This window comes from Larimichthys crocea, chromosome VIII (genome assembly GCF_000972845.2).
Source record: "Larimichthys crocea isolate SSNF chromosome VIII, L_crocea_2.0, whole genome shotgun sequence".
Classification (NCBI taxonomy): domain Eukaryota; kingdom Metazoa; phylum Chordata; class Actinopteri; family Sciaenidae; genus Larimichthys; species Larimichthys crocea.
In genome coordinates, this window is record NC_040018.1 from 7,803,490 (window position 1) to 7,815,864 (window position 12,375).

At 40.4% G+C, this 12,375-nt stretch overlaps 1 protein-coding gene and 1 long non-coding RNA gene across 3 annotated transcripts in view; one reads left to right on the forward strand and one right to left on the reverse strand.

Moving 5' to 3' along the window:
• The first annotated feature begins 542 nt into the window (after positions 1–542).
• LOC104921433 (adaptor related protein complex 2 subunit alpha 2) overlaps positions 543–12,375 on the forward strand; it is a 28,866-nt gene continuing 17,033 nt past the window's right edge. Inside the window, exons 1-2 of one of the 2 annotated variants that reach the window (XM_019274044.2) lie at positions 543–948; positions 11,445–11,513. In XM_019274044.2, the coding sequence (XP_019129589.1) occupies positions 882–948; positions 11,445–11,513 (136 nt within the window). In that variant the 5' untranslated portion in view covers positions 543–881. The remainder of the gene's footprint in view (positions 949–11,444; positions 11,514–12,375) is intronic. The other variant, XM_010733958.3, reaches the window with a different exon arrangement.
• LOC113746298 (uncharacterized) lies at positions 5,219–9,883 on the reverse strand. The gene is made up of 2 exons (XR_003462733.1): positions 9,068–9,883; positions 5,219–5,405 (listed from the first exon to the last, which is right to left on the reverse strand). It is a non-coding gene; the product is annotated as an uncharacterized LOC113746298 (long non-coding RNA).

Consider the following 12,375-nt stretch of genomic DNA (forward strand, 5'->3'; position numbering starts at 1 on the left):
TGCAACTGTCAAAATGTCTGGAAAGTCAAATCTTTGGGTCTGCGTCGGTTCACTCCTATCCCCACCTGTGAAGTAATGACAACCTGAATGAAAAGGCAATTGTTTGGGAAATGGAAAAAAATTGTCGTTACACAAATATATAACTGAAGCTATTGATTTTATGTCTGCAACCCTGTTTTTTTTTTTATTAAGTCATCCCACCTGAGAGAGACTGTGGAAGCCCTGAAAGGCCATACATACATACATTTTATTCCACCCGTTTCCCCGTGATAACGAGATAATTTCTTACATTTTCCCGCGATAACAAGATACATTCCTCCGTTTTCTCATGATAGCGAGATAATTAATTTGAGATCTCGAGAAAACAAAACGATAGTTATGTTATCTCGTTATCCCGGGAAAACGGAGGAAAATTATCTCGTTATCCCGGGAAAACGGAGGAAAATTATCTCGTTATCACGGGAAAACGGGTGGAATAAAATGTATGTATGGCCTTTTAGGGCTTCCGTAAATGTGCTTGGACTTTGGAGCATCCAGATATATAACTGAAGCTATTGATTTTATGTCTGCAACCCAACCCTGTGTTTTTTTTTTTTATTAAGTCATCCCACCTGAGAGAGAGGGACAGCCGGCAGGGGTTGTTGTTGTTGTTGTGAATCTGCACATGTATGGAACGCAGCCCTGCTTTTAGGTTGTAGGTGTAGCTGGAGATGTGTTGAACGCAGCCCGCCCGCAAGCCCGTCTGGTTCCTGTCTCCGGCAGAAATCGGGGCTCCCTGTTCACAGACAGACAGCGCTCGGTAGCTGTGGTCAGCGAACTTTAAAAACAAAGTTACCCTGTGTAGTTTTACACCCAGGAGAAGAAACGACGCGGTGAACAAAATGCCAGCGGTCTCTAAAGGGGACGGGATGCGTGGCCTGGCCGTGTTCATCTCTGACATCAGGAACTGTAAGTTTGTTTATCACTGTCAGACACTGTTTGACACAGGCTGCCACTCACAGGATAGTTCGCTGCTGTGGGCTTTAGCGAGCTGGCAGCTCTTGACATGTGAAGAAGTCTGTGTTTTCTTTCACTCAAACTGTTTGTCAAACTTTAACGTCTTAAAGTAGCTTCAGACGAGCTAGTCTGCGTTAGTTAGCCGCTAGCCTCCAGTTGCTAACGTCATGTTGAAGGGCGTGGACCGCACCGCTAAGTGCAGATAATGCCAAAACTTTAACATTTTTAACTCTGACACGACAATGTGTCGTTTAGCATTTTACAAACAGCTCGCTGCCAGAGTTGACATTTCCTGCGTGTAAAACGTTACGACTGGAGGAATATTTCAGTCAAAAAAGGAGGTGCAGCGCGAAAATTGTGAACAGCTGTGGCGTGTTTTGTTTTTTGTTTTTTTTCCATAGCAGCATAAAGTGTGTTTTAAACAGCCAGAGAGTGTTCACTGTGTGTTTCTACAAGCGGAACTGTTGCCAAACAAGTTGCCTAACATTTCTGCCCCGTTACAGCATACACATACATGTACATGTTTTAAAAGGTGCTGACTTACGGAAGCCCTAAAAGGCCATACATACATACATTTTATTCCACCGGAAGCCCTAAAAGGCCATACATACATACATTTTATTCCACCGTTTTCCCGTGATAACGAGATAATTTTCCTCCGTTTTCTCATGATAACGAGATAATTAATTCGAGATCTCGAGAAAACAAAACGTTAGTCTAGTGTATTAAATCAAGTGAGCCCGTATTACAGAATGTATGGCAAATGCATGTAGTCCATGATACGGAAGCCCTAAAAGGCCATACATACATACATTTTATTCCCACTGTTTTCCGGTGATAACGAGATAATTAATTCGAGATCTCGAGAAAACAAAACGATAGTCTAGTGTATTAAATCAAGTGAGCCCGTATTACAGAATGTATGGCAAATGCATGTAGTCCATGATACGGAAGCCCTAAAAGGCCATACATACATACATTTTATTCCCACTGTTTTCCGGTGATAACGAGATAATTAATTCGAGATCTCGAGAAAACAAAACGATAGTCTAGTGTATTAAATCAAGTGCGCCCGTATTACAGAATGTATGGCAAATGCATGTAGTCCATGATACGGAAGCCCTAAAAGGCCATACATGCATACATTTTATTCCACCCGTTTTCCCATGATAACGAGATAATTTTCCTCCGTTTTCCCGTGATAACGAGATAATTAATTTCGAGATCTCAAGAAAACAAAACGTTAGTCTAGTGTATTAAATCAAGTGCACCCGTATTACAGAATGTATGGCAAATGCATGTAGTCCATGATACGGAAGCCCTAAAAGACCATACATACATACATTTTATTCCACCCGTTTTCCGGTGATAACGAGATAATTTTCCTCTGTTTTCTCGTGATAAGGTGATAATTAATTCAAGATCTCGAAAAAACAAAACGAGAGAGTAAGGACTGGAGTGAGGATTAGCCAAAGTGTATCAACCTTTGTCAGAAATTATAGATCAAAGGGATTTTACAGTAGAGTAAATATTGTACATAATGCCCTTTTTCATTTCAAAATAATGAACTTTGAGGATGAATTGCTCCAAAATGATACAGTAAATATGCTTTATACTGAGTGAGTGAACAGTCAGGATGGTCCTGAGATCAAGTGTATCAACCTTTGTCAGAAATTATGGATCAAAGGGATTTTACAGTGGCGTAATAGGTTTGCTCGCTCTGTATCATGGACTACATGCATTTATCATACATTCTGTAATATGGGCGCACTTGATTCAATACACTAGACTATCGTTTTGTTTTCTCGAGATCTCGAATTAATTATCCTGTTATCACTGGGAAAACGGAGGAAATTATCTCGTTATCACGGGAAAACGGGTGGAATAAAATGTATGTATGTATGGCCTTTTAGGGCTTCCGTAGACTTGATCAGGATGAAAGTATTTGTCACATTTTACAGTTACTCAACAACTCTGCTGAATGTCTGACTGTGTAAATGTATGAAACGGAATCAAATTCACGACTTTCACACCCCATAATTATGACTCATAACATTATAGTCATTATTGTGTAATTATAGAGTGTTTGTCTCTCAAATATGAGAAAACGGAACTCTTTACTGTGAGAAAAAGATTGAAGATGATGTAAAAATACAGATGACTCATGATTTCTGCCTTGTTTGAGATTTATATTATCGACTATATAAAAAAAAAAAAAATGTTAATGTCAGCATTGCTCAGACATGGCTGGGTTGGTCCAGTCACAGCCACACCCAGAGCTCACACTGATCCACTCGTTATCTTGTCTGTCCACCAGTCTCAGCTCGTGCACGTCGTTTTTTTCTTTGCTGTTTACTGTCAGCAGTACACATACTGACAACAAACTGTTCCTATAACTGTGAAGTATTAGTATATAGTCACCAGAGGTGTTTACTCTCACTTAATGCTGATGTAGCGTCTGCACAGAAGAAGTTATCACCAACCTTGAAACCTCGAGATTGGTTCTCAGTCAGGAGGTCTTGGAGTCCTCCCTCAGAAAGAGTGAGTTTCAGACACAAGACAAAATAATAAAGTAACACTGCAACAGTGTGTTTATGTGCAATACTTTAAATTTGACTTTACAATACAGAATAATTCACCCATCTGCATTCATTCATTCATTCATTGTCTCCTTTTTTGTCTTTGTCTGTCGCTCACTGAGGAGGATGAGGCCTCTTCTGCATCACGTGCATGTCAAGGAAACGACTTTTGGTGTAGCTGTATTGTTGTCCGGGTGGAAACGGTGGACGATTAGAATCCTAGGGCTTATCTAAGCTGGTGGAGTAGCAGAAACAGGTTGTGATTAAGACAGAGAGAAAAAAACGTGTGAGCATTTGGGGAGAAAACCGGGAGAGGAAAACGAAAAACTGCAGCGAAAATCCAGAGGGTTGGCAAGTATGATGCTCACTGTGATAAAAGACACAAACTGGAGGACTGTTTGGATCTACTTACCACAGCTCCTACACATAAACATAATTTCATACAGGTCTTATATGGGAGTTATTTCAAAAAATGATATGATATGAGATACTAATACCAAGGGACTTATGTCACAATCACAGGAAAAGGTCTCACATTTCTTTGTTTGGTGTGAATGAAATATAGTTTTGACATTTCAGTATTACAGTGTGTCATCCTGTGTCTCTGCATCATCGAGTTCATTTTTACAAAAACACAGAAAAGAGCTGCAACGTTGTTGTTACGGGAATTTTAAAGAAAACCCCTTAAATAAGGAGGATCGGATTCAAAGCATCAAAGTTTAAGTTGAATTTATTATTCTTGTACAAGAGGAGCGTTTCACAGTGCAACACACTAAAAGGGTTACAGAGAAAAAGGCTCCCAGAGGAGCGTTAACAGTTGGTTCTTATACATTTTCCTGAAGATGGGCTGTCTCAACCTCTGTGAATTGTTAACAGTCAATTTGCATATAATGCATTTAAACAGCTTTCTTCAACATATCCCCTAATGAGTAGCCAGTATGTCCCCAATCTTGATGTCACCTCTCTGACCTGTCCCTAGGCCCCATTCTGTTCTCAAATCCCTCTATTTATACATTAACCTGAACCTTACCTTACCCTGCCAGTCTCAGGAAAACAGCAATAAAGGGAAGTGCCCTCAAGACATGTAATAAATAGGAACAAACATTGTATAAGTTCAAACATCCAACTAGCTGTGTAACCCTAATTTTTATAACATTTCCCCCCTGTTTGTACTATTTCAAAAAGGTACAAAAATAAAATCACAAGAATAAAAATTAATCAGTGTTCAATAGTTGGTACAAATAATCATGAATAATGTGGGAGCGAAAAACCTGTCTGGCAGTTCTTTAACATTCTTATTCTTCATACTGTTGCTTTCTAGACAGGAAAATTCTCCACACGGCCCCGCTGCCCCGGCGGCCAACAATTTGTATTAATAACCGTTACAATCACTTCAGTATGCTTAATCACTCAAAAAGATGTCAAATATTAATGCAAAAAATATTCATTCTGATAACAGCAAATGTATAGGTACATTTATGAATCTAATAAAGAAAAATAAAACAGGCTGATTGACTCATCGGACCCTCTTTCCCTGCCTACGGGTGCTGTCCCTGAGACGAGAAAAAAACAAAACCTTAAATGTATATACAATTTGCCATCAGTCTTTTTCTCTCAAGCATACGTTACATCAGAACACTATTGTGCTGTGGAACAAACTAAACAGTGTGTCTTTCTCAGTAGGTGTTTCTCCTCCCATGGGCGCGTAGATTGACTCTTCTACTCGCTGAACTGGACCCATTCTTCGTACTCGTCCTCATTCTCGTATCTAACCACACCTTGTCCTTCAGTCATCTCATGCCTCTTGAACTCATCAACTGTGGAGACAGGCTGATAGAACAATTGTTGTTTCGTTAGTGTGGTAGTAATCAATCTTTGTATCAATTCTCTCATACATGGAATACAACAGCATCCGCAGGTGACTAGGACAGCAATTGCAATTCCTACAGACATTATCAGTACCTTTAGGGTCCCCATCTCCCAAATATGCTTTCCATCCATTTTGTGATTGGATCTGTCATACCTGAGTTGTCTACCAGCTCATCTGACAATGACGTCAGTCCTTCTAGTGCCTTTGTGATGCTGCCATCAGGTGCTGTGTTATTTGGGATGAAGGTCCAACATAGATTTCCAAATATCTTACACACACCTCCTTTTTCAGCTAGTAGCATGTCTAAAGCTAATCTGTTCTGCCAGGCCATTAAACTAGTTTTATCTAATTGTTCGTGGATTCCTCTAAATCCATCACGAGTGTAATTAATAAAGCGTTGTTGATTATAATAGATGTAATTTATCCAATCCACTTTTTTATTTATTGTCACCCACCAGGTAAAGAATGATTCAAAACCTGCTGCCACCTGGTTTCTAGCTTTAAACTTATTTCGGACCCCTCTGGGAGCACCAATTGAATCTAAATAAACTCTAGAATCAAATGAAGTGGGTATTATCTTATCACGTTTAACCCTGTGCATATCCTCTATATTTAGTTTAGGAAACTGTGGACGCATAGGAAGCAATTATGTAGGCATCATTAAGTGAATCAAAGTGCAGGTACCATACCAGAGTTTAGGCAACCTAGGTCTTAACCTCTGTCCTCCACAATACCACCATATATCTGATCGTGCATATTCGTGTGTAGTCATCAGCTCATAAATGATCCCATAGGGATTTTCTCCTACCGTAATTATAGTGCCACACCCTGTCAGGGATCCTGTGTCTTGTCCTCTCCTTGTTTCCCTGTTTCCTAAACAGGCAGGTGTAATTCCCCTCGTATGGTGTGAACCATGGTGGAATAATCTCAGTGGAAACAGCTGGAAAGGGATACTTGAGAGTGGTACAGTCCTGTAATATTAGGTTGTATGTGAAGACTCAGCATTACTGCTGACAAACAGGTTACCCATGCTTTTCCTGTCTCGTCCATGGCTTTCCTAAGTTTAGCCTTGATTGTACCGTTCGCTCTTTCCACTAGTCCTGCTGATTGTGGATGATAAGAACAATGATATTTCATTTTCATGGAAAACAGTTCACTCAATTTAGCAATTACATCATTTCCGAAATGTGGTCCATTATCACTATATATGATTTCTGGAAATCCAAATCTTGGTGCAATATGTGTTGCTATAACTTTAGCTACTGTTATTGCATCATTTCGTGAGGTTGGAATAACTTCAATCCATTTTGAGTATAAGTCTATGATCACTAGACAATACTTCTTATTTTCACATTTGTTTAATTCAATGAAATCCATGCATATCGTATGGAATGGATACTGAGCATTAGGCATTTTACCTGGTCTTGGTCTTAATCTGCCTTGGACATTCTGCTTTCCACACACTAGACATGATGCACAAAAAATTTTTTTTGCATAATTTTGGAATCCATATGCTGTATATATTTTATTTAATAGCTCATACATCCCCCCTGTTGACGCATGTGTTAATCCATGCGTCAACACTGCTGCAAATCGAAATAAATTCTTTGGAAGTATGTACTTGCCCTCTGGTCATTTCCATAACTCATTATCAGAAAATGTCGCCCCCCTGTTCATCCAAGATGGTTTTTCTGATTCAGGTGAGCTCTGTTGAATATCTTTTAAGATGTCATGGTCAATGTGTGTGATCTCCTCAGCCGTGTATATGTCTTGGTAATCTTTTCTAGCAGCAGCTATCTTTGCTTCCTCATCTACTTTACGATTTCCTTGTGAAACCAAGTCTGTACCTGTTGTGTGGGCTGCACACTTACATACTGCTATCTGAAGTGGTAGTTGCACAGCTTTTAATATGGCTAAAATCAGATTTGTATGAAAAATCGATTTACCTGTGGATGTAATCATACCTCTATTTTTCCACTGTTGTGCAAAAACATGTAGAGTATTAAAAGCATATGCACTATCAGTATAGACAGTTATTCTCTTTCCTGCTCCTAATTTGCATGCTTCAGTTAGTGCAATCAGTTCTGCTGCTTGAGCTGAGAGGTGAGGCGCGAGTGCTCTAGAATTTAACACTTTGTCTATAGTTACCACTGCATATCCACTACCGTTTGTCCCATCTAGGTTCTTTTTGCATGATCCATCTACAAACATCACTACATCCGGATTGTAATGCCACATCAGTTAAATCCGCTCTTGGCAACACTTTTTCTGTTGTTTCAGCTACACAATCATGTTTAACGCCTTCTATTTCGTTTGGTAGTAGCATTGCTGGATTTAAAATTGTACACCTTTCAATAGTTAGATGAGGCTGAGAGAGTAGGATAGTCATACAGTTTAGATGTCTAACTGGAGACATGAAGGATATTTTTTTACTATGTCAGTAGTGCATCTACAGCATGTGACACCTTCAGTGTTAATGGGTGAAACAAGACAATTGTAGCTGAACTCTGTATTGCTAAGGCTGCGGCCTGTACAGCTTGCAGACACTGCGGCATTGCTCTGGCTATTGGATCTAATTTAGACGAATAGTATGCTACGGGTCTAAGTTTTCCTCCAAAAAGTTGGGTTAGCACACTGGTCATAAATCCACTTCTAGCATCACACATTTGTATGAATGGTTTTTTATAATCTGGGAGTGCTAAACTCCTGAACTCACACATATTTCACTACTTCTTTCCATAACTGCAATTTATTTTTACTCACTTTGTGGCCCTGTTCTGCTAAATATTTTAATAGAGCAATAGTGTCAATTTTGCAGTCCTGTTCATTTTCTGAGGCTAGCAAAATATCATCAACATACAATAATAGCTGACTTCCTCTCGGGGGAGTAAATTGTGCTAAGTTAGATGACATTGCCATTGAAAAGATGGCCGGACTTTCACAATATCCTTGTGGGAGTCTTGTGAATATATACCTTTTACCTCTATACTGAAATGCAAACCAAAATTGATCTTCTTTGTGAAGTGGTATAGAGAAAATGCATTAGCTAAACCTACCACTGTAAAATATTTTGCTTTTGGATTGAGTTCATTTAACAGAGTGTGTGGGTCTGGTACAAGGGGAGCATGTGGTATTATCGCTTTGTTTACTGTTTTTAGATTTACATGGCGCGCTTTCATACCGAGACCAATTTTGTCCGGTACTACTGCTGTCCCTAGTTTAGTCATCGGATCTCTCCCTAAAAGGTTAACGGGACACAATTGTGATGACACAACTGAGGCCAGGATACTTCTCTTTTTTTTTAGGATCACTTATTTTTAGTGGTTTGGTCATAGGTTCAATAGTTACATGTCCTGTGGCTGACCTGACTCTCAAAGCACTATTTCGCTGCAAAGGGAAATTTTCTTCTGTTTCGCTACATCGCACAACTGTTCTACAGGCTCCAGTGTCACACAAGAAAATCATTGTTTTCCCATGCACTTCTAATTTTATCCATGGTTTAGTTCCTTCCTGTGATAGTAGAATCTCAGCTGTCTGTAACGATAGAATCTCATCTACCTCTGCCTCATCATCTGTTGCTGTGTCATCTATCTGTCTGTGTGTGTGTGTGTGTCTGCATGACCTGTTTCTGGAGTTAGTCATGCGGTGCGATCCTTTTCTCTCCTGTCCTGCCAGGGCCATGCTCCGCTCCTTCGCCTCCTCCCGCTCTCCATCCTCCCCTCCTTCCTCTCCTCCTTGGAGCTCTGCAGTCTCTTGCATAGTGTCCAAATTTTCCACAATTGTAGCACACATCATTGTCCATTCTTCTGTTCTCACCACCTCCACGTCCTCTCCCCCTTCCTTGGTTATCTCGGAAGAAAAGTTCACCAGTGTTACTATCATAACACAAAAATGCATTTATATATACTGTACCGCGTCTTGTCTCTGGAGGAGATTGCCAACGGGGGGGCATCTCTCCCTTTCATGGTGAGTGGACGGGAGGCGGCGGAGCAGTTGATGGTGCAGGAGTAGGAGGAGGAGGTTGAGGCGTGGGACAAGGCGGAGAATCCGGACGGAGCCCATATGGCACGTACCCGTTATCACCTTGAGGGTCTCGGGCAGAAAATAAGACAAGATTTATGTTAATTTGTTTTTTCGCTGCTCCGTTGAGCTTCTTTCTGTTCACTTGCATTTTCTTCTCTTAGCAACTTTCTCTTCTCCTTCTATTTTCTTTCTCTGACTTACCTGCTTATCTGGCCCTAGCTTCTATGAGCCACAACTTGGCCTGCAACAGTCCTTCTTTCCTTGACTACCTTTTCTCTTTCTCACTAATAGCTTTCACCAACTCTTCACATTCTTATACATCCAATCCAACAAAAACATACATTCTTAAAATATGTAACATTATCAGGATTTAAATGGTAAATGGACTGTAATTATATAGCACCTTTCTAGTCTTCTGACCACTCAAAGCACTTTACATTACATATCTCATTCACCCATTCACACACATTCATACACTGATGGCATTGGCCAATTGCTCATCAGTTTTAAGCACTCATACACATTTACACACCGATGGCACAGCCTTCGGGAACAATTTAGGGTTCAGTATCTTCCCCAAGGACACTTCGACATGCAGTCTGGAGGAGCCGGGGATCGAACCACTAATATTCTGCTTAGTGGATGACCCACTCTACCTCCGAGCCACAACCGCCCCTCTAATAATTTTAATTTAATTTTAATTATTTAAGTTTAAGACCTCGTGTTATTGTTTCCATACGTTTGGCATTGTTCTATTTTAGGTTTTTATATAAAAACAAAACAAAACACACATGCTTTCTTTATTGGAGTCACAATCTCCCAGTCTTACCTTAAATATCTAGTATATATGAACAAACACTAAAGCATGCTTTCCTTTTTGTTTTCTTCTCCCCGGAGTCCTAGACTCCCAGTATTACTTTAAGCATCTAGCTTACAAGCAACACTATACTAACGAAGTCCTCGACTTCCCCGACGTCTTTTTGTTTACTCAGGCCTGAAGGATCAAGTTTTCCAATTGTCGTTCCAAAGACATTACCCTCTAGTCCCTGACTGAGGCACCCTGGGTCTCCCCTCTATGTTCCCAACTGAACTGAGGTCTCTTCTAAGTTCCCTACTAAACTGTAGTCTCTGGCCAATAATCAAAATTCAACTTACTCTTTTGTTTCCTCAATCCTGTGGGTTCGTCTCCTTTTTTTCTTTTTTGTGTGGTTGGCCCCGTCACTGCCTCCTCTCTCAGCTGGTTCTGGTTCACGCCAAAACAAGGTCTTAGGAACCTCGTGGCGGTTTTCAATCAATATACCTGCAGGTTTTTTCCAGTGCCATTGCTTCCAGAGGAGAACAGATATTGGGGCCCCACGTTGGGCGCCAGATGTTACGGGAATTTTAAAGTAAAACCCTTAAATAAGGAGCATCGGATTCAAGCATCAAAGTTTAAGTTGAATTTATTGTTCTTGTACAAGAGGAGCGTTTCACAGTGCAACACACTAAAGGGGTTACAGAGAAAAAGGCTCCCAGAGGAGCGTTAACAGTTGGTTCTTATACATTTTCCTGAAGATGGGCTGTCTCAACCTCTGTGAATTGTTAACAGTCAATTTGCATATAATGCATTTAAACAGCTTTCTTCAACATATCCCCTAATGAGTAGCCAGTATGTCCCCAATCTTGATGTCACCTCTCTGACCTGTCCCTAGGCCCCATTCTGTTCTCAAATCCCTCTATTTATACATTAACCTGAACCTTACCTTACCCTGCCAGTCTCAGGAAAACAGCAATAAAGGGAAGTGCCCTCAAGACATGTAATAAATAGGAACAAACATTGTATAAGTTCAAACATCCAACTAGCTGTGTAACCCTAATTTTTATAACAGTTGTCACTGAGTGACAGCTCATCAGCGTGGACGAGGAATAAGGATGATCTCTTCAACTCTATGATCACAGCACCACATAACATGCAACATATCTCCATCTGTCTGCAGGTAAAAGTAAAGAGGCAGAAATAAAGAGGATAAACAAAGAGCTGGCCAACATCCGCTCCAAATTTAAAGGTAGGTGAACAATCCTGACAAAGCAGGCTAAACTTATGGAGAGGTAGGACTGACTTATAGCGCCTGATGTTTTCCTGTTCTGCTGTGTTGAACGTTCACACACCTCACTGTCAATGTGTCTGCGGTTGTTCCTCCTGCCACCTGTTCCTCGCTGCCTATAATTAGTTTGCTCCAGAATGAAGCTGCCTCCTCTGCCCATAGTTCCCAGCGTACTGACCTATGTTCATTTCGTGTGTACCCTCCTGTCCCTGCATTATGCTGAAGTGTCTTTGGCAGTGATTGTTTTTCTTTATACGTGTATTTTTCTTGTACGTAGACTGTGAAAGTTAAATTGTCAGCTGGACAGTTATGGAGGAAGGAGGTTTCAGGCATACGGATCCCTTTTTAATAATGTGTTTGAGTGGTTTGTGGGTTAGCCCAGCAGTTCAGTGCAGCTTCAACCAAAGCTTCTGATGACACGTGTGTCCTGAGCAAAACTAGAAAAGGAAAGAAATAAAAAGCTGACCAGAGTCAAGCCCTTCCTGGAATTTGCAAACTTGAGATCACACATTCCACTCCACTGTATGTACAAGGATGTTTATTGGGCTTGTTGGACTTTGTTCTTCTTTTCCTGCATTAAAATCTGAGTCACCCTGACCAAACTTGAGTTACTCTGTGAGGTTACAGAAGATAGATTTCCAATAGCACCCGACTGATACAGGATTTATAAGACTAATACAGGAAGCCACTTGAGGCTGTTTACGTAAACAAATATTTGTATTATTTTTTTAGGATATATATATTTTTGGCCTTTTTGAGCTATATTTGACAGAGACAGCTGAAGAGTGACAGTAATTTTGGGGAGAGAGAGATGAGGAAAGAC